Raw genomic sequence first — 22,691 nt, forward strand, 5'->3', positions numbered from 1 at the left:
TCACATAACACAGAATCCAGTGACCAGAGGTTGTCTGATACGAAACACGTCCATTCTCTGTATTCTCTCTTCCAGCTTTATTAACTGTGGGATAGGAGAGTTCCGTGTGTAATTCAGAGACATCAGGATAGTTATGCAGTCAGACAGGGTGATATAAAAGGGGAGGAAGCAAAAGAAATGGGCTGTCAGTTACCACATAAGGGTTGCACAAAGGAAGAACAAAGCTGGGTGTTAGTGAATGCTGTATGAATACGCTCCTGCTGTTAAGTTGTTGATGGGTGTTGAAACTAATATCTAAAGTCTTGTTAAACGATACACGGCAATAAAACAGAGTCCACTTGGTCCAGAGAGGACCAGATGTATTCTGTCTGTTTCAGTCAGGGAGAATTATACCACATTTCTGTTCTGTATGACATAGAGCTGAAAATCTCCCTTGTTTCCCTGCCAGCTCTGTACAACCCGCTTGTGATCCCCCACACAGGGTTCTGTTAAAAGGGGCTCAAGGATATGGGATGTATAGGGACAGCGCACAGCCATGCAGCCATTTAGGGGGACGGCAGGTGTGCAAGGGGAAGCCACCGTTGGTGCAAGAGCCAATGATCTCTCTCCTCTTTGTTTTTAGTTTCGTTTTCTGTTTCTGTGCTTCTGGGAACCGAGTGCATTTACGGGAAAAGCCTATTTGTGGCACAGTCGGCCTCACCCAATGCATGCAGTTGGGGCAGGGTGCTTCCTGGCTGGGGGCAGGGCTGGGCTGCAGCCCCCAGGCACCGTAAAACACCCGCGCCCCCCCACCCCCCAACCCTGAAGGCTCAGCACTTCCATCTGCCAACATGGGGCAGGGAGAGGATCGGATTGGGAACAGTGTGAGAACTCACGGGTTGAGATAAAGACAATTTAATGCGTAAAGCAAAAAGCCACAGGCACAAGCACAGCAAAACAAGCAATGCGTGAGTACATCCCATCAGCAGGCACCTGTTTCAAACATCCCTGGGAAAGGCAGGCGCATCGTGTCTTATTTGGTTGTGAAGGCAAAGTAAGGCAAAGTGCGAGAACCACAACCAAGACAATGATACACCCCCCAACAACGATCCATTTCCAGTTTCTCCTCCAGAAGCTCTGCCCTCTGCTATTCCTGTCTTCAATGATACACCCCCCAACACCAACGAGCCATTTCCAGTTTCTCCTCCAGAAGCTCTGCCCTCTGCTATTCCTGTCTTCAATGATACACCCCCCAACACCAACGAGCCATTTCCAGTTTCTCCTCCAGAAGCTCTGCCCTCTGCTATTCCTGTCTTCAATGATACACCCCCCAACACCAACGAGCCATTTCCAGTTTCTCCTCCAGAAGCTCTGCCCTCTGCTATTCCTGTCTTCAATGATACACCCCCCAACACCAACGAGCCATTTCCAGTTTCTCCTCCAGAAGCTCTGCTCTCTGCTTTTCCTGTCTTCTCTGTACCTCTTCACGTGGTACTTCACCTTGTCTTCTGTTAAATTGGGATCCAGGTACATCTCGTTCCTGTAGCACCTGCCTTCATTCTCCTGTATCATTTGCAGAATCTTCTCCATCAGCTGCTGGACCTGCTGGTCCCTCTCGGCCCCACTGGACCGGTTGTTGATGCTGCAGTACCTGTATCTGCAGCTCTGGATCAGGTCACGCAGAGCTTTGTTGTCAGTGTAGTTCACGTAGTCATCCAGAGTCCCTGACACCAGCTCTTCTCCACGGGTGAACCCCACGATCGTGTATTCGAGCACGGCACATCCAAAGATGTCCTGCAAGCTCTTCACGGCCTCCTGGTCCTCCTGGGTGAAGCGACCCAGCTGAGTGACCAGCAGCAGCGCGTGGGGACCCGGGAAGGACAGCCTGATGCAGTGCAAGATTTCTCTGTGCACCTGAGCGTTGTCATCCCACAGATAGAAGAGGTTGGCCGTGTCGATCACTGTGACGTTGTGGCCGTTCCAGTTCCCATCTGCCTTCTGGCAGCTTCGGGTCACTGGCTGGGTGGCCAGTTTGGACTCGAAGGCAGATCGCCCCAGGATGGTGTTCCCTGTGGCACTTCGACCCCCTCCAGTCTTCCCAACCAGGAGCAGCCGCATGGCTGTGTCCCTGTTGTTCATGGGCAGCACGGAGACACGCCGGGTTGGTGTGGTTATGCTGTAGGGACGAAAGCAGAGGCACAAGGCTCCAGTTAGGCAGTGCAGGGGCATGGTGCGGAAGCGGTGTGCTGACAGGAACCCGTATCGGTGACATGAGTGCAGCTGGGGCTGAGTGTGGGGCTGAGGGCTCCCCATGTCAGCACTGAGGGATGGGGTCTATGCTGTGACCATGTGGGCATGAGGAGTGGGGAGGGTCATAGGGGAAAACAGAGAGAGGAAAAGGGAGACAGGGAGAAGGGAAAAGGGGAAATGGGGAGAGGGGAATGGGGAAATGAAGAGAAGGGGAATGGGAAAAGGGAAGAAAGGCAAAATGGTAAAGAGGAAAGTGGAAATGGGGAGGGCACAAGAGGAAAGGGGAGAAGGGAAGAGTGGTAAATAGGGAGAGGAGGAAAAGGGAAAGGGGGAATGGGGTTAAAGTGGAAGATGGGGAGAGGGGACACGGGGAAAATGGGCAGAGGGGACAAGGGGGCAGAGCTGATTCCCTGCCACGTTCCTCCTGCACCAGGTATTTATAGCTCCTTCCCAGCTCTCAGTGTGCAAAGTTAGGGGCCTCCCACCAGAGCTGCTCGAGCTGGATCTCACCCCATGGGTGCTGCTCCCTTTTACCTGGACACACACCGTGTGTGCTGCAGCCGCCGGAGACCCGGAGGAGATGGAGCACAGCTTGTTGGTAAGCAGCAGCCTGCAGCTCTGCTGCTTGCACGCTTCCGCACAGCGTGTGACTGCAACACGGCCCGCCCCAGGACACAGATCCGTGTCACACTCACTCCCCCCAGCGAGAGCAGCTGCAGCCCTTCCTGCTCTATAACTGAGTCATAAAATGGGCTGGGTTGGAGCGGCGCTCAAAGGTCGTCTCGTTCCAACTGCTGCTGTGCAATGGTTGCTACCCTCTGGATCAGGTTGTCCGTGGCCTCATCCGTGGCCCTGAACATGTCCAGGGTTGGGGATACCCACACTTCTGTGGGCAGCAGCATCAGAGCCACACAGCCCTTTGTGGGAAAAATTCCCCCAGTATCTGACCTAAATCTCTCCTCTTTCAGTATATCACACCCCACCTCCATCCATGCCGTCCCCACAACCAACTCACTCTGTCCCATCCCATGCTGGGGGGCAGAGTTCCAGGGTACCCCCACCCCACAGTGGGACCAAAGGGACACGGCCACACTTGCAGGGTGCTGAGTAGGAAAGGGACACGACGTGCTGCCATCCACACTGCCACCAGCTCTTTATTCTCAGTGCATACAAAGGCTTTAGCATTACTTTGGAAGGGGGAGGTGGGATGGGGGGATGCAGGGTTGGGGGGATGCAGTGCATGGGGCAGGGATGCAGGACACAGCCGTCCCCTGTCACCACAGCACTGATGGCAGCAGTGGGGGACACGGCGTCCAACCCTTCAGCTCCCAGGCCAGTAGAGCACAAAACCATCACGACTCTTGTGGAAATCAGGAGCAGCCACATCGGGATGCGTTTCCACAGTCAGCAACCTCTTGCGCCCACGCAGGCTCAGCTGGATGTGATCGGAGACTTGGACCTGCAGCTCCCGCTTGGTCCTGTAAGGACACAGCTTCAGCACAAGGCTACGGTCACCCTGGGGGGCTTCACTTCCCCCTGCTGGGTGCCCCTTGGGGTAGGACTCAGCCCCACTCACGTTCGGCAGTGCTCCAGCAGGACGCCCACCAGCTCGCCCACCCGCTCATCTCCCCGCGGCTGTGTCTTGTGCAGGCAGACAGCCATGTCATCGTGGTTCTGCGTGTGGAAGACCACCAGCTGCGCCTGGCAGCTCGTCACACTCAGCCCCGTCACCTGCAAGGGTCACCAGGGGGTGTCACAGTGTGGGGACAGTGAGACACCTCCATCCCAGGGAGCTTTGCTGTGCCAGTGCAGGCAGCTCTACAGCATGGACATGGGGATGATGGAAGGGTCTTCATGCTGGAGAGGGGCAACTAGGCCTCATGGCATGGACACTGAGACCAGAAAAGGGATCTTCATACTGGACAGAGGCAGCTAGACACAACTGCATGACCACGGGGAGCACAAAGGGGTCTTCATGCTGGACAGGGGATGCCAGATCTCATTGGGTGGTGATGGGGAGCATGGAGGGGTTTTCCTGTTGGGTCACCACCTCCCCATGGCAGGTCACCCCCGCCGCCACATGGGTGTGAGGCCACTGACCATGCTGAGCGGCACCTCCCGCATCACCCGGTACTGCTTCCGAGGCTCCATCTTGTAGAGGTGCTGGTCGGTGATCAGGATGGCACGGTCCCGGCTCTTGTTGAAGCGGTTGATCTGTAGGATAGAGCTGAGTGAAGAGGCAGAGCCAGGAGATGCCAATGGGGACACAGCGGCTGTGCCAAACCCCTCACCTTGCGGACATGGCTGGAGAAGAGGACAGCACCAAAATGCACCTTGTCACGTAGGGCCTGCACGCGGCGGGCAAAGGGCAGCGCCAAGCCTGGGTTCTCGCTGGTCTGGGGGGAGCATGGGGTGAGATGGGGACAATGAAGGGGCCTTGGGGTCCTGCCATCAGCTCCGTGCCCTTACCGAGGACAGGTAGTCACGCATCCAGCCCCGCTGGCACCCCCAGTCCTTCCGCAGCCCATGCAGAACCCCCATGGCAGCCACCTTGGCCCGGATCTGCGCCATGTCGGAGGGAGGGATGTTCTGCGTACTGTAATAGTAATTAGAACACAAAAGGTAATAAAAACGTGGATAATTGCATCATGTGCAACATGGCTTAGCTGTTCTCTGCGACAGCCAGAGGAAATTTCTTCCTCTGTGAAGCATCATTTTTTTGCGTGGGAGGTCTGTTAGATATCCTGCTCTCCATAGGAGCCAATGTATCAGTGAGCATTGAATCCTCTTAGGCAAATCAGATTTTGGACAGGTATTTCCGAGTCCTGGTGAGCACAGAAAGTGTGTTGCACTCTGGAAATGATCCTCAGCCCCTGCTCTGAAGCCTGTGTGAGGAAGCATCCTTTGTTCCAGTATTGTGATAGGGTCAATTGTCGGCTAGTCTTCCTTTGGTTGAGGGTGATAACACCAGGAAGTTGTTCTTCCTCCTGAACCATGTCTTTCTTGTGTGAGATCTTTGCTCTGAGGGGTGTTCTGGCTTGTGTTGACCTTGGCAGCTTGAAAGCAAACAGCAACTTAGTTCTGCTCCTGCAAATCCCGTGGTTGATCTCGGTAAGCGCCGTGTAAGCAGTTGGCTTATTAGCCAGCTAACGTGATAAAGGAATTGCTAATGGAGAGCCCAGGGAGCTGAGCACTTATTGCCATAATGAAGGAGGTGCTTTATGTCTTGTAGTTGCTCTGTGAGCCCTTGTTTTACAGTGAGTGATGTAAGAGTACCAATGTCCAACTCTTGACAACTGATGAGATCCAGTCCTACTGGATGCTGTTCGAGAAAGAGAGAAGTTGCTTTACTGACATGCTTTACATTCATCCCAAATGTCAGAGGAAGCATTTTTATCCAGACCAAAGGCTGGAACTGGTCACTAGAACTTGACCTTGGACTAACTGCCTGCTAATAATAACACATTCACATGCTTGCTGGTGCTGGACCAGAAAATGAGTGGATGGGAGCCAGAGCACCAATTCCAATCGAAGTTCCAAGGGAAGCTGCATTTGAAATGCAGCAGCACTGTCTCAAGCTTCTGTCAAGCAATCCAAGGTCAGAAAAGAGGATCGGCTAAAGCAGGAGAGGGATGGGGATGCTCAGGACTGCAATCCATACACCTTTCACTCTAAACCAGTGTGCTGCAGGGCTATTAATAACATAGCTTGTGGTATAGCCTTAGCGTGCCTTTAGCCTCACTTTCACACCATCCATCGTCTGTCTGTCTTTAAGCAGTATCCTCAGTCACTATTATGGCAGGATTCAGCTGTAATTTGGAGCTGTGAGTGATCAGCTCAGAGGGGAGAATTATTTTTAATTAGCTGTAATTGAATTTGGAAGGGATTATACCGGTGGTGCAAAATAAATTGCTCAGAGCAGCCAATGTTTTCTTCTCTTCTGACTCAGTTATCAGAACCGGCCTTGCTCTCTCCGGCACTTTTTAATAACAAATGGGACTGGGATGAAGGAGAATTTCCAATCTTTGCCCTGTTGAGAAGCTCCAGGAGGGCCTGACACAGAAAACCACCACTGCCTTAGGAGCTGTGTTCTCATTCTCGATGTGTTGTGATTTGGTGTGAAAGCCCGCCCCATAGAGCTGATGGCTGAGCGCGCCGATCGCAATGGGAGCTGGAGGAGGTGAAAGCAAGTGAATCGGAACAAATACATTAGAGCAAGAGTAAGACACCCTCAGATGCACCAGCTTAGATGAAATTCTCTCTCCTTGAGACCAGCACTTGTTTATCACTCTCTTAAACTGTGATATGGCACAGCAGACTGGGAATTGTAAGATGAAGTTTCAGTGGTGGAACAGTTCTCAGGTTGGCATGAGGTAGCCCAGCCAAGCCTTATGCTCACTTGCCCTTCCCATTACTTTTTAGTGGGACCAAAGAGGTAAAAAAACTGTGCAGAAATAAAATTCTCAATAAAAGTCTCAATGGATCTCCTTGCATTTTCAAGCATCCCACTGAAAGCAACGACTTGGGGTAAAACCCTTTCATCTTGTCAGTTACTCCCCTGGTGAGGATTGACTACCGCCAGCTTAGTCATAAAGACCAAATCTTGTTCCTCAGAACATATGAATCATTGAAATAACATTTTTAATGTTTCGGAAAATCAGATTTCGTCGCATTTGCAGCAAATTTCTTTTGCTGTAAAGTCTGACCACCGATCCCATTCATGTACACTGGTGTGCACTCCTTTTTGAGGGGTGAAAAGGCCTTTTAGATAAGGGTGAGGTTTAATGGGTCAGGCCATTTTCCATCCACTGTACTGAGGTTCCTGCCATCCCGATGGTGGCTTCTTTTTACACCTATGGGGAAATTATTTGGTTTGATTTGCTGGTTGTTGACACAGGTATCTAAGGTGGAAACCTAAGGCAGGCCTGTGTGGTCAACAGAAGGCTACGATAGCCCTCAGGAGGTGCCAGTACTTCTCCTTTGAGTAAAAGGAGAGATGATGCTCCTAGTTAAGGGTCTGGTGCCACATGTGGTCAATCTGGATCGTTCCCTCTTTGGTTTTACATTTCCTCTTTCATCCTTTGATCGTCTCCCTGACTTGAAATGTTACCCCTTGGAGGAATGATTTCTATCACATGTTGTTTCTATCAGTGCAAAATGCATTGCCAACTTCTGCTCTTCATTTATTTCATCATCTGGTCATTGGTTTCACTCCACTGACTTCAGTGACTTCTACGTGCTGTACTTCTTTATGGGAGGTAGTTGCATCTTCAAAATAGGGTAAGACTCTTTAAAAAACAAACAAACACCACAGAAATACCACAAGTTTTGAAAAGCCCAGAGCATGCCTGTCTGTTACCAAAGGCATGACTCTCTTGTAGAGCAAAACATGTCATCATTCAATTAAAGCACCATTAGTAGGAGACTTAATGATACCGAGGAGGGAAATGACTCCTTTCAGCTGCTGGCAGTAGAAGGTTTCATCCACAAGCGAGCCACTGCTGTTCATAGAATGTATGTCTCTTATATATTTTGTGCACTGATTTGAGAAGAGGCAGATGTAATAAACACAAACTACTTGTGATATTAGTTTAAAAGAAAAAGAAGCTTTAATTGTCTTTATGTTGGGATCAGGTCAAGCGAGATGTTGATATTTGGTCAAGCAAGCTTCTCTTGTTATTGCTGTGGGGCTTGTGTACTACTTTTGTGTAGATGTGGATAAGGTAGATGTAGAAAATGAATGACTGGATTTGCATCAAAGGGAAAATTAGGTGTTCTTCTATGGAGGCCCTAACAATGATTGCTTAAAGCATTCTAATAGGAGAGAAAATAATCTGATTTGTCCCGTGGCTCTGTGGAAATAGGCTGCTCCAACTCAGATTTCAGCAACGTTTTGAGGCTGTGAAATTTGGTCAACACCAAGTTCTGTTAAAAGTGAAAACAAAACCATGGGTACTATTTCCATTGCAGCTCACATCTACCAGAGGGATTAGCACCAAATCGGTTATGAACTGCTCCTTTGCTACTGCAGCCCTTCTAAACATCGGGTTGGTCAGTCAGTGGGTGATAGCCATTGCTTTCTGCAGAAGGCTTTTAGATGGAGCTGCTGATGGCACAGCAGTCAGGCTGGTGTGAAAATGTTGTGTCTGGGATGGTGAGCAGCCCGTATGTTGTGGCTGAAGCATGGTTTTTGGACACCTTCATGTGATGAAAGGCTCTAGGCTGCGGTGAAGAGGCGAGAGGGGGAGTTTTCTGTCTGATGGGAACTAAAGCTCTAAAAGGCTTTACCACATTGGTAGTACTGTGGACAAATAGTCTGTGGCTGTGCTGCAGAGAGACCAGCACTCAGACTTGAACTCTGCTCTCAAGTTGAAGATGTATGCCTTGTCAACAAATATAGAAGAACTTTAATCATATTGCCTCTCTGGTCTTCCATATACAACTAGAATAACTGTTCCTTTCTCTCCCTTATGCTTCTCTCCTTAGATTCAAGTTTTTGGCACCAGACTGCTCTTGAAGCAATGGCACAGCAATTAGCCCACCAAGGCCACCTCTCACTGGGATACCTGATGCAAACACATTACATAGAGATAACCAAAATGAGCAATCATCATTCCCTAGTAAAAGGAACAAATTCACTTCTTGTGGGTATTTGAGTACATTTACATGCCCCATCTGAGGTCGGCAGTATTTTTGGGTCATCTTTAGTCCATATCCAGATGTTCACTTAATCATACCTTAATTCTGTGCCCAAATTTGAGCCCATGTACACTTCCAGGTATTTCCTCACAATGTGACGTTTATGTCTGACGTAGGCTCTTGAATGTCTGTTGTGCATTACCCTTTTATTTTGCACATGTTTCTCATCCATTTCTCTTTTTAAACAATCATACTGTGCACTCAGAGCTCATCACCAGAAGTGTGTGTACAGTTGGAATTGGAACTTTAATACAGGAAGTAGGAAGGAAAGATAAGAATCTGGATGAAAATGGAGTTAAATTTGGGAAACGCTGTTATTGTGTTTCTTTATTGCAAACTAATTGCCCCTGCTGCCAGGAATGAGCATATTAAAATTACCCAACTCTGCATTCTGTGTATCTCACAGCAATAAAAAGCACTTGCCTTCTTTTAGATGGAGCTTGCCTTTTCTAATGTACCTGTGCATTCATAAAGCAGCACCCAGTATCTTTGCAACTGATGTGAAGGTCTACAGAAAATAGAGCCTAACTTTACTTCATTGTTCCCACTGACAGTGCAGGAAGCAATGGGCATGAACTAAAATGTAGGAAATTCGATATAAACACAAGAAAACCCAACTTTGCAGATGTGATTGAACACTTGGTACTTGGTTCTGGGCAACATGCCTTCACTAACCCCCCCGCTGCTTCTAATCACCACTTCTTTTTCTATGGCTTCTCTTTGCTGTTGACTTCTATTTGGCAGAAAGAAAAGGCATTATGATCCTGCCTGCCCTTCCTCAGGCCATACAAGCTCATTCATGCTTTCCTCATGCATTACATGCCCTGGTTTTCAGACCCCAAACAATGTCATTGAGCCCACAGCTCTTTAGTGTCTCACTTGTACCCTGAACCAGATAGAAAGAATTGTGACCTCACAGGTGCCACATGCAGATAAAGTCACTTGCCATGGCAATCAGTATCGTGCCTCAGCGTTCTTTTGCTGTCAAGTCTTGGTCAACAGTCGAATAGTTGAAGACAGATGAAGAGAGGTAAAATGAATTTCCATCTACATCTTGATGGGAATGACTGATGCTGTCCTGGGCCAGTTCCTCCTTAATCACTTGTGCATCCTTCTGGCTGTGCAGTGTTTTAACTGGTACACACAGGCAGCCAAACTTCAGAAGTGAAATCCTGCTGCTGCCCCATTAATGTTCATACAAGTTGACTCAGATCGGGTGCATCCACTAAGTACTTTCTGGGCTCTTCTTTCTGGTCTCTTCTTTCTTTCTTCTTTCTTCTGGGCTCTTCTTTCTTGCACAAAGGTGAGTGTATGAGGTAGGGAAAACCTGAAAGGGGGAAATAAATAACCAGATTTGAGAAACAAAAGCTTGCCAGATAATGCCATTATATCCATTCTGGTATTTGAGAATGGAAAATGGAGCAAGTCAGATGTTTCAAGCAGGAAATAGCTGCTGAGCTTCTGCAGCAATGAGTAAACAAACATAGACTTTCTTCTGCTACTTGCCACACCACACACTGACTAAACCCAAAGTATGTTTGGTGATCAGCACCAAGATGAGGGGAAAACACGATGGTAAATGCCAGCAGATCAGTGCATGCAATGTAAGTGAGCCTTTTTTACTCTGTAGATCCGGAAAAATAGACATGTGCCGTGACTTTCCTTGAAAAGAATCATAGAATCATAGAATCATAGAATTACTCAGGTTGGAAAAGACCTTGAAGATCATCAAGTCCAACCGCAGCCTAACCAGTAGCCTATCTCTTAAAAAACAACCACAAAACAATACCACAACAACAAACCTCTTCTAAGTCATATCCCTGAGTACCACATCCAAGCGGCTCTTAAACACATCCAGGGATGGCGATTCAACCACCTCCTTGGGGAGCCCATTCCAGTACCTAACCACCCTTTCTGTAAAGAAGTTCTTTCTAATATCCAACCTAAACTTGCCCTGGCGCAACTTGAGGCCATTTCCCCTCGTCCTGTCACAAGTCAGTAGTGAGAATAGACCTGCCCCACTCTCACTGTAAGAACCTTTCAGGTACTGGAAGACAGCAATAAGGTCTCCCCTCAGCCTCCTCTTCCTCAGACTAAACAGCCCCAGCTTCCTTAGTCTCTCCTCATAGGGCTGATTCTCCAAGCCCTTCACAAGCCTCGTTGCCCTTCTCTGGACCTGCTCCAGTACCTCCATGTCCTTCTTGTGCTGAGGTGCCCAAAACTGGACACAGTACTCGAGGTGAGGCCTCACCAATGCTGAGTACAGGGGCAGGATGACTTCCTTAGTCCTGCTCACCACACCATTCCTGATACAAGCCAGGATGCCATTGGCCCTCTTGGCCACCTGGGCACACTGCTGGCTCATATTCAGCCGACTGTCCATCAGCACACCAAGGTCCCTTTCCGTCTGGGAGCTTTCCAGCCACACCTCCCCAAGCCTGTAGGATTGCCTGGGGTTGTTATGACCAAAATGCAGGACCCGACACTTGGCCCTGTTGAAACTCATTCCATTAACCTTGGCCCATCGATCAAGTCTATCCAGGTCTCTCTGTAGTGCCCTTCTCCCCTCAGGCAGATCAACACTCCCTCCCAGCTTAGTGTCGTCTGCGAACTTACTGAGGGTGCACTCAATCCCCTCATCCAAATCATCAATGAAGATGTTAAACAGAAGCGGCCCAAGCACCGAGCCCTGGGGGACGCCACTTGTGACCGGCCGCCAACTGGATTCCACTCCATTGACCACAACTCTCTGGGCCCGGCCATCCAACCAGTTCTTCTGGGCAAGCAAGGCTAACAACTGATTTAAGGATGCTTTTCTATACTGATCCACTAGAAAGAGGGAATGTAATGGTGTTCTCAGGTGTCTATATTATATAAAGCTGGCAACTTCTGTCATACTTGACATAGAAGTAACAAAAGACTGAGAAATGTTTTAAGACTGAGAAATGTAGTGACTTCAGCTACTGAACCTTGATTGGCTCCACTGGGTGTTGGAGAACAGCATACTCTTTCACCAGCTAAGCCGTAAATAAGGTGTGACACAGGTGAACGCAGTGTTTGCAGCCAGCAAGTGCTTGACTGTACCAAGGGTAAAGCAGAAGAAACGTTTAGATGTTGTACTGTGGGACATGGTGGGAAATATTTGTGGTAGGTGGGCAGTTGGACTGGATGATCTTGGACGTCTTGTCCAACCTTGGTGGTTCTGTGACTCTATTATTCCCACATCTTCCTAAGTATTCAGATTCCACACATGTGTCTGTATGTGATTGGGTTCTTCATTTCCTGACAGTGCCAAATGGAGCTGATATTAAAGAGGTCAAATGAGGGGGATTTGTTCATTTTGTTGCTGTTGGGTTTTTGTTTGTTTGTGGAGCCTGTGGCCGCTCTTACCATCATCTATTAAAACTCACCATGACATTTCTATGCACACTTCAGCAAAATAAGCCTGAAAACAGTATGTTTCCCACATCCATTTAAAGCCAAGCTCAAGTAACCCTAACTAAACCCGCCATCAGTGTCTGCAGAGCGTGGCCTTTTTGTGACTGAGCCCCCGGTTTCTTTAGAGGAGCTTCAAGTTAGCTGCCAAGAGTAACTTCAGTTCCCATCTATCAAAGGTGAAATAGCAGCCCTCTGCCCTTGGCTATTTGGCTGTGCGTGGAACAGAGCCAAACATAACAAACAGAAGGACTGAAGCCAAGAAAGAAACACAGAATAGAACCTACCATTGCTCCATGGACAGCAGCGGGGAGATGAGGTGCTTCTATCCTGTGCATGATGCAACAGCGCTGATGATGACAGTATTGGAACTGCCTGGACAATGTTTTGAACTGTGGAGTCTGTCTGGAAGAGCAAGGTTTGTGGGGATGGACAATGACCATCAGCATCAAAGGACAGCCATGAATCGTCTCCGCTGCCAACCCCACATGGCGTCATTGATGAGCTATGTGCTATTTTTAATTGATGGCTATTCTGATATTAGCTACCTGTCAGAAGGGAGAGAAACGAGCCGTCAGCTGCTGTTGGAGGTAGGATGGTGCGGCAGCGCTGCTGGCAGAACAAACAGGCACTGATTGGGGTGGAAGGGGTGTTGCAGGGAGGATGCTGGGGGTTAGTATGGGTATGTGATCACAGAGAAACAGGCTCTAACTGTGGTTTGGGATGGAATGGATGATGGAATGGATGCAGGAAGGGAGCTCTGTCCATGGTGATGATGCAGGGTTTTTTTTTTTCCCCACTGTGGAAATAAACTTTGACACACAAAAAGTCCTGCTGATGGGAATGAACAGATGAAGAAAAAAGAACAAAAACCAATGGGTGCCCTATCCGCTTGTGTTAGACAGTGTTTTTAGTGCCAACATTGTGCCACCATTCATTAACTTGATCTTCCGATTACCTCCCCTTGTCTTATCCTCTATTCTCTGTGGGTATTTCATATGGATTTTATTTGTTAGGATACAATCATTGGTTACTTATGTTGTTTTTCCCCTATTCCAAACTCTTATGGTTCTTTGTAGTGCTATTCAAGTTGTATTATCCTGTTGTAACAGTGACTAATCATAGATGTTGTTGGGGAAAAACATACACCGGAAGACATGCAGTCATGATATAACCACTGTGGAAGTCTCCCTCCAAATTCAAGATTAAAGAATCAGAGTAGCTGTCTGTTCACCCTGAAGAGGTATAGATGACTGAAGCTGCTGGATGTCTCGTTTTTGCTACGATGGTTTTGAACATTCAGTACAAGATTTTATCTATCTTTTAAGCTTAGTTTTTGAACTGCAGGAATATCTGCTGTTCTCCAAGGCTTTCTGGTTCTGAGACAGGCAGAGTTTTCAAGACAGGAGGTTGGTTTTGGAAGGGTTGTAGAGCATGCAGTTTGCCCAGAAATCAAAATCCAGATCAATATCCCCAGTGTATGCACTCAAGGGCTAGTGCAAAGAAATAACATGCTGCCTTGATCCCAGTCTTTGTGAATTCATCATTCTTCTCAAGACCTTCCTCTATGAAAAGCATATTACACATATTTTCTAGCTACTTGCACTTCAGAATCTATTTCATTGTTCTCGTGGTTCTGGTCACACACCAAGTGCAACTCTTATTCTTTACCAACTTTGCTAGGGCCAGGTTACATGCAACGTGGCTTCACCAGGGCAAGTCACACCTGACAAACTTGGCGGCCTTTTATGATGGAGTTACAGAATCAGTAGACAAAGGAAGAGCAACTGACATCATCTACCTGGGCTTGTGTGAAGTGTTTCACGCTGTCCCACAGAAAGTCCTTGTCTCCAAACTGGAGAATTAAATGGATTTGATAGATGGATGAGGAATGGGGTGATGGTCACCCTCAGAGAGTTATGGTCTGTAGCTCAATGTCCAATTGGAGACTGGTGATGAGTGGCATTCCTCGGAGATCAGTGCTGGAACCAAGTTATTTAATGTCTTTGTAGGCAACATGAACAGTAGAATCAAGTGCATCCTAAGCAAGTTTGTGGATGACATCAAGATGAGTGGTGCAGCTGACACACTAGAGGGAAGGGATGCTCTCCAGAGGGACCTGGACAGCCTTGAGAGGTGAGTCCATGCCAACCTCTTGGATCTCAGAAAGACCAAGTGCAAAGTCCTGCACGTGGGTCAGGGCAACCCCAAGCAAAGATATAGGATGGGCAGTGAATGGTTTGAGGGCAGCCCTGAGGAGAAGGACCTGGGAGTGTCAGTTGATGAAAGATTCAATATGAGCTGCCAACATGAGCTTGTAGCCCAGGCTTCAAGGAGACCTTCTAGCAGTCTTCCAGTAAATGAAAGAGCCTACAGGAAAGATGGGAAGGGACATTTTATAGAGGGGGCTGGAACCAGGCGATTCTAAGGGTCCCTTCCAACACAAACCATGCTATGATTCTATGATCTACGATATTTAAGGGGCTTCTCCTTTGGCTTACTATTTCACTGCTCTCAAGGTGATGGAACATACTTACCACAGCTGTTCCTTGTACTAAAAGCTTCTGTGTTTTCTTTCTCCCCTATACAATTATGTAATAGCTTGACATTTATTTATATGACTGCTAGATAGAATGGTAATAACAACAGGATCAAAGGCTATACAAAATAAGCTATAGAATATAGAACATGGTGTTTCCAAGGCATGGTACAAAGCTCGCCTAACCCTCTGAGCTTTGTTATGTAGTGCCTAAGTCTCTATCTACATTTTAGAGATACCAGAAATCGAGTTTCAAGCACTTTCTCTCTACCATGAAGTGCCTTGACTGAGAATTCTAATGAAATGCTACTTTGGATGGGTTAAGGATTTCTCCTTTCGTTGGATGTGTGTGGGCCGTTTGCTTCTCGACTAGAACACAGCTGAGATGCACACCCTTGCTCTGCAAGCAGTGATGTGGATGCAGTCTGCTCTCAGGAGCAGCCTTTCCTTAGAGCTTCTTAAACATTATCTACTCCTTGTTCTCACTTTGCTCTTTAATTACTCAGAGGGCACATTAAGAACTCCATTGCCTTTAATTTGCATTAGGGAATTTATGAAAGAAATATCTTTCACAGATTTTTTCCTCTGATTTTTTTCCTAAGCTTTGTGGTAGGATTTGGGCTGCTCTTTGTTTTCATCTGGATCTTTAAGAGAATGTCTTGCCCGGATACGCAATCCTTATGTTTTGAACATACATACTTGGGTATGTGACAATCTATGATAATTTCCTGTTTTGTTTTGGTATTGCTTTGTTTTTAAAAGTCAGAGAGGGGGAAGAGAGAAAGAAGGTCACAGATACATTTAATTGCCTGAGAAGTGCTCCTGCTCTCATGAGAGACAGAGTGTAAGGCTCAAGCTGTGAGCAGAGCTCCCCAGAGCAGTGAGACACACTGCTCACAGTGAAAGAAGCAGGGTAACTCATCCATAAACTCAGGCAGCAAGCTTCAGATATTTCTTGAAGCTCCTTCGTGGTTACAAGTTCACACATTGGTGCTTGCTTGAGTTTGCAATTATAGCGTGAAGTGAGCAGCTGTGGGGATTAATGCAGAGCTAAGCAGAGACTTTCATAGATGGAAGATTAATCCCAAATGCAGTTACTGAAGTCATAATCTTATTCTTACAGTATTTTGGTCACTATGACAATGAGCAGGCAATATAATTACATAGGGAGCTAAACCAAGTTAGGTCTGTGTAAAGGTGCCCATGTGGCTGGGAGCACCTCCTATTCAACCTCACTGGCTTCATCGCAGCTGAATCTGCCACAGCTGCCCTGTTACAGCTCTACATTGCATTTCTGAAAGTGGATTAAGCCCAAACAATTGGAAACGTTTCAGCATTTCATCTTATCTGGATTCGATGCGGTGTGTCGTGGTGCTTTTGAAAACTCAGCAAGGAACTAATTTTAGAGGTCTAAGCATCATATAATCCAGTTAACTACATGTTGGTTTATCGGATTTTGAGCCCTGGGCACAATTATGGAGAAGATGATGTGGGATTTGATTAGTGAAGATTCAGAGGATAGCAACATGATTAGGTTTATCATCATGGCTTCATTGAATATAGGTCTTGTTGGACACTTGATAAGGGGAAATTAGAAAGCTTTGTACATAAATATCCTAAAGCGTTTTTGAGATGTTTTTAATTAGTATTGAGCAATATTTGGGGCAATAATGAGAACTTATGAGTAGATATTCCTTTTCATAGAAACACTTCCAAGCGATTAAGAGCAAGGAAAATAGCAGCTAATGAAACTACTTCTTGAGATACTCTACTGACATTTCACAAGATTGGCACCCAGCCCAGCACCAGTCAACAGTGCCATTAATGATCCAAACGTAAATATGCAATCACAGCTGATAGAATTTGTGGGTGTCAAAATGATGAAGCACCTATAAATAATAATGAAGACAAGACATTTCGAGAGGGCAATTTTGACTGCTTGTCAGCTCGGCCCGTGCTAATGGTCTTTTTATTACAGACAAATGCAATCTGCTGCCTTTTGGAATTCAGGTAGTTCTTGAGGGATAGATGCCAGTGTTTTAAAAAGGAAGGACTCTGAAGAAGATCATGTGAATGTAGTTCTGAGCAGTCCGTGCTGGTAGTTTCAGACTAGCTGCTAAGGGAAGGGGTAAGAGAGAGAAGCAGTTGGTCTGAAAAACAGCAATAGGTGTTGGGCAGACCCACACTTCCAATCCAGTTGCTCTCCCATCAGCATGGTGCTTATGGGGTACTTAATGCCTGTCTCAGAGTAGACAGGCTTTCAGACTGTATTTCATTTATATATCTGTATAAAGGGGTTCTTTTTATAGCTGAAGCTGCTCTGCTTCACAGCAGTGATCTCTATACTACTATTTCATTACTCCTTCCCTGGAGCTTAGATATAAAACCTTCTTGTTAGTTGCTCTTAACGTCGTTGCAGTCTGTTGCGCTGTGTTAACTTGTGAACGTATTGCCTAGCAGGAAGGAATGGGGAAAGGAGAGGAGAAAATAATGTTAATGGAAACAGCAAGACAGGAGCTTGTCAAAAGTAAGGGCCGGCAGTCCTTAGTGCTCTGGTACTCTCTTTTGCCCAACTTCTAACAGTGGTGATTCAGAGTCACTTTGACTCCAGTGACCTCCAGATAAAGCTCTTTGTGCTGAGGTTCCATCCCGAACTCTTGCAGTTAAATCTTGTATTCAGAGCCACCCTCTCAAACACACTTCTGCTCTCCTGAAGGACCATTAGAAGTGACTTCTGTCGAAAGTAACAGATTTCAGGTCTTAGAGCCTAAAGTGCCTGCACGTTTTTTTTGCTGGCAATAGCTAGTGACCCATCCACTGGAGGAGGTAATAAAGTCTGCTGGAACGTGATGGTTTATCTGGCTTTAGCAGCTTCCAGGTTTTGAATGGTAGCTCACAACCTGCTATTGCCACAGGGCCGGGTTCAGTTATAAGTTCCAGTAACCCATGGAGCAGAAACAGTCAGATGGGCAAAGCCCTGCTGAACTGTCTAAAGCTATTTGATATACCTGGTTAGACACTCTTCCCTGGAGACTGGTTCCCCACACACGTTCACTGCTTTTAGTCTGGCACCTAGTGCTTTCTCTGCATTGAAACCGAAGGTTCTTAGGTTGTGCTTCTCTTCGAGGAGAGGAGAGGGGTGGAGAGGAGGGAGGAGAAGAGAAGGGAAGAGAAGGGAAGGGAAGGGAAGGGAAGGGAAGGGAAGGGAAGGGAAGGGAAGGGAAGGGAAGGGAAGGGAAGGGAAGGGAAGGGAAGGGAAGGGAAGGGAAGGGAAGGGAAGGGAAGGGAAGGGAAGGGAAGGGAAGGGAAGGGAAGGGAAGGGAAGGGAAGGGAAGGGAAGGGAAGGGAAGGGAAGGGAAGGGAAGGGAAGGGGGAAATCTGTGTTCTTCAGATAGAAGTGACTGCTTGAGGGCAGTGGTCTTGTAAAAGAGGTGTAAAAGCACAGCTGGTCTGGAGAGGAAGCCCTACAGAATCCACAGAAACAAGGAAATTCTGATTAATATTCTTGCATTAAGCACTTGTATCTAAAGGGGAAAATATATTGAAAGGGGAGAAAGGATGCTTGAAAAGTCACTTAACAGTCAAAGCATGTACTTTGGTTTTGTAATTTTATTTGCAGATATTGCATTTTGTTTATTTCTCAGCCTATGTGCTAATGTGTTTTATTGTTTACTACTGGACATGAGTTAATTATTTTCCTGACCACACTGTCAATTACCATTTAAACAAGAAAATATGCTTTCAATTTTCCATGCTGTCACATTATGGTTATGGGAGATAATTCATAAATTGTGAAATCTTCCAACCAGCTGCTTCAATTTCTTGGGATCTTTCAGCTGCAAAACACTGATAATGAAAACAACGCAGAGCATTTCCATGGCAGGAGCTTTGGGTAAGGCCTGCAGGCTGCTGCCTGGGTGCTGCTCTGAGGCTTAGCTAATGGGACAGACCTTGAGCAGATACTGGCCTCAGCATCAGACTTTGCTGACCGTACATAACAATGAAAATCTGGATATGTTCACACGTAGCACTGTGAGGGATGACTGGATTTCATACACGATAAAGAGGGAGTTGTGGGGCCACTTCCCATGAGATGTGAGTACTGGTGACCATTGAGATCACAAGGCCAACAGGACCCAGGTAATGTGGTGTCCCGTGAGGACCAGATGACCTAAATAGCAGAATCAATGATACCAAGTAGTGCTGTCCATGGTAAGGCCCATGGACAAAGTGCAGTATACCCCTGTGGTATACTTGCAGCCCACTAACTCCCGTCCACAACAAATACCAGCCACTCCTCTTAGAGCACTGCATGAACTACTAGAACTAGGAGAGGAATCACCTGCTCCTTCTGGACACTCAACATTGCCCTCTGTAAATGACCTGACTTCAGGAATGCTGGCAGGTGACCTCAGCTAATGAAGAAAAGTCATTAGTAAAGCATTTCTAAGCAGAAGGCTCGCGAGGAGGTGGGAAAGATGCATTCCCTGGGAGTGTAGCATCCACCTAGATGAATACTCTTCATATTGAACAGGTGAATTGCTACCTTTATTTGCGCTTTCTTACATAGCCAAGAGAAATGGGCAATAACTCACTTTATGAAGGGTGCTCAACCTCCGTGCTTTCAGGATCCCAAACAAACCATTGCCGCAGTGTCAAGCCAATGGATCTTGTTTCCATGGCAGTATGGGCTTATGAGTACTTCTCTGCCCACACAACTGCTCTGAGCAAACAAAGAATGCATATCAAATACAGAATAGGAGAAAAAAAATGACTGGAGTATCATCACATAACACAGAATCCAGTGACCAGAGGTTGTCTGATACGAAACACGTCCATTCTCTGTATTCTCTCTTCCAGCTTTATTAACTGTGGGATAGGAGAGTTCCGTGTGTAATTCAGAGACATCAGGATAGTTATGCAGTCAGACAGGGTGATATAAAAGGGGAGGAAGCAAAAGAAATGGGCTGTCAGTTACCACATAAGGGTTGCACAAAGGAAGAACAAAGCTGGGTGTTAGTGAATGCTGTATGAATACGCTCCTGCTGTTAAGTTGTTGATGGGTGTTGAAACTAATATCTAAAGTCTTGTTAAACGATACACGGCAATAAAACAGAGTCCACTTGGTCCAGAGAGGACCAGATGTATTCTGTCTGTTTCAGTCAGGGAGAATTATACCACATTTCTGTTCTGTATGACATAGAGCTGAAAATCTCCCTTGTTTCCCTGCCAGCTCTGTACAACCCGCTTGTGATCCCCCACACAGGGTTCTGTTAAAAGGGGCTCAAGGATATGGGATGTATAGGGACAGCGCACAGCCATGCAGCCATTTAGGGGGACGGCAGGTGTGCAAGGGGAAGCCACCGTTGGTGCAAGAGCCAATGATCTCTCTCCTCTTTGTTTTTAGTTTCGTTTTCTGTTTCTGTGCTTCTGGGAACCGAGTGCATTTACGGGAAAAGCCTATTTGTGGCACAGTCGGCCTCACCCAATGCATGCAGTTGGGGCAGGGTGCTTCCTGGCTGGGGGCAGGGCTGGGCTGCAGCCCCCAGGCACCGTAAAACACCCGCGCCCCCCCACCCCCCAACCCTGAAGGCTCAGCACTTCCATCTGCCAACATGGGGCAGGGAGAGGATCGGATTGGGAACAGTGTGAGAACTCACGGGTTGAGATAAAGACAATTTAATGCGTAAAGCAAAAAGCCACAGGCACAAGCACAGCAAAACAAGCAATGCGTGAGTACATCCCATCAGCAGGCACCTGTTTCAAACATCCCTGGGAAAGGCAGGCGCATCGTGTCTTATTTGGTTGTGAAGGCAAAGTAAGGCAAAGTGCGAGAACCACAACCAAGACAATGATACACCCCCCAACAACGATCCATTTCCAGTTTCTCCTCCAGAAGCTCTGCCCTCTGCTATTCCTGTCTTCAATGATACACCCCCCAACACCAACGAGCCATTTCCAGTTTCTCCTCCAGAAGCTCTGCCCTCTGCTATTCCTGTCTTCAATGATACACCCCCCAACACCAACGAGCCATTTCCAGTTTCTCCTCCAGAAGCTCTGCCCTCTGCTATTCCTGTCTTCAATGATACACCCCCCAACACCAACGAGCCATTTCCAGTTTCTCCTCCAGAAGCTCTGCCCTCTGCTATTCCTGTCTTCAATGATACACCCCCCAACACCAACGAGCCATTTCCAGTTTCTCCTCCAGAAGCTCTGCTCTCTGCTTTTCCTGTCTTCTCTGTACCTCTTCACGTGGTACTTCACCTTGTCTTCTGTTAAATTGGGATCCAGGTACATCTCGTTCCTGTAGCACCTGCCTTCATTCTCCTGTATCATTTGCAGAATCTTCTCCATCAGCTGCTGGACCTGCTGGTCCCTCTCGGCCCCACTGGACCGGTTGTTGATGCTGCAGTACCTGTATCTGCAGCTCTGGATCAGGTCACGCAGAGCTTTGTTGTCAGTGTAGTTCACGTAGTCATCCAGAGTCCCTGACACCAGCTCTTCTCCACGGGTGAACCCCACGATCGTGTATTCGAGCACGGCACATCCAAAGATGTCCTGCAAGCTCTTCACGGCCTCCTGGTCCTCCTGGGTGAAGCGACCCAGCTGAGTGACCAGCAGCAGCGCGTGGGGACCCGGGAAGGACAGCCTGATGCAGTGCAAGATTTCTCTGTGCACCTGAGCGTTGTCATCCCACAGATAGAAGAGGTTGGCCGTGTCGATCACTGTGACGTTGTGGCCGTTCCAGTTCCCATCTGCCTTCTGGCAGCTTCGGGTCACTGGCTGGGTGGCCAGTTTGGACTCGAAGGCAGATCGCCCCAGGATGGTGTTCCCTGTGGCACTTCGACCCCCTCCAGTCTTCCCAACCAGGAGCAGCCGCATGGCTGTGTCCCTGTTGTTCATGGGCAGCACGGAGACACGCCGGGTTGGTGTGGTTATGCTGTAGGGACGAAAGCAGAGGCACAAGGCTCCAGTTAGGCAGTGCAGGGGCATGGTGCGGAAGCGGTGTGCTGACAGGAACCCGTATCGGTGACATGAGTGCAGCTGGGGCTGAGTGTGGGGCTGAGGGCTCCCCATGTCAGCACTGAGGGATGGGGTCTATGCTGTGACCATGTGGGCATGAGGAGTGGGGAGGGTCATAGGGGAAAACAGAGAGAGGAAAAGGGAGACAGGGAGAAGGGAAAAGGGGAAATGGGGAGAGGGGAATGGGGAAATGAAGAGAAGGGGAATGGGAAAAGGGAAGAAAGGCAAAATGGTAAAGAGGAAAGTGGAAATGGGGAGGGCACAAGAGGAAAGGGGAGAAGGGAAGAGTGGTAAATAGGGAGAGGAGGAAAAGGGAAAGGGGGAATGGGGTTAAAGTGGAAGATGGGGAGAGGGGACACGGGGAAAATGGGCAGAGGGGACAAGGGGGCAGAGCTGATTCCCTGCCACGTTCCTCCTGCACCAGGTATTTATAGCTCCTTCCCAGCTCTCAGTGTGCAAAGTTAGGGGCCTCCCACCAGAGCTGCTCGAGCTGGATCTCACCCCATGGGTGCTGCTCCCTTTTACCTGGACACACACCGTGTGTGCTGCAGCCGCCGGAGACCCGGAGGAGATGGAGCACAGCTTGTTGGTAAGCAGCAGCCTGCAGCTCTGCTGCTTGCACGCTTCCGCACAGCGTGTGACTGCAACACGGCCCGCCCCAGGACACAGATCCGTGTCACACTCACTCCCCCCAGCGAGAGCAGCTGCAGCCCTTCCTGCTCTATAACTGAGTCATAAAATGGGCTGGGTTGGAGCGGCGCTCAAA

The 22,691-nt window shown here is 47.9% G+C and overlaps 2 protein-coding genes and 1 pseudogene across 2 annotated transcripts; all 3 read right to left on the reverse strand.

The window, feature by feature from the left end:
* LOC140247933 (GTPase IMAP family member 6-like) lies at positions 1 to 2,879 on the reverse strand. The gene is made up of 3 exons (XM_072328134.1): positions 2,776 to 2,879; positions 1,399 to 2,155; positions 1 to 84 (listed from the first exon to the last, which is right to left on the reverse strand). The coding sequence occupies exons 2-3, from the start codon at positions 2,116 to 2,118 to the stop codon at positions 1 to 3; spliced, it is 804 nt and encodes a 267-aa protein (XP_072184235.1). The 5' UTR covers positions 2,119 to 2,155; positions 2,776 to 2,879.
* A 582-nt stretch (positions 2,880 to 3,461) lies between these two features.
* On the reverse strand, positions 3,462 to 4,790 carry LOC140248320 (unconventional myosin-Ig-like). The gene is made up of 5 exons (XM_072328971.1): positions 4,699 to 4,790; positions 4,521 to 4,625; positions 4,330 to 4,443; positions 3,806 to 3,960; positions 3,462 to 3,707 (listed from the first exon to the last, which is right to left on the reverse strand). The coding sequence occupies exons 1-5, from the start codon at positions 4,768 to 4,770 to the stop codon at positions 3,551 to 3,553; spliced, it is 603 nt and encodes a 200-aa protein (XP_072185072.1). The 5' UTR covers positions 4,771 to 4,790; the 3' UTR covers positions 3,462 to 3,550.
* A 5,105-nt stretch (positions 4,791 to 9,895) lies between these two features.
* LOC140247934 (GTPase IMAP family member 6 pseudogene) lies at positions 9,896 to 22,565 on the reverse strand (annotated as a pseudogene).
* Between the last annotated feature and the right edge of the window lie 126 nt (positions 22,566 to 22,691).

Source organism: Excalfactoria chinensis, chromosome 2 (genome assembly GCF_039878825.1).
Source record: "Excalfactoria chinensis isolate bCotChi1 chromosome 2, bCotChi1.hap2, whole genome shotgun sequence".
NCBI classification, from domain to species: Eukaryota; Metazoa; Chordata; class Aves; order Galliformes; family Phasianidae; genus Excalfactoria; species Excalfactoria chinensis.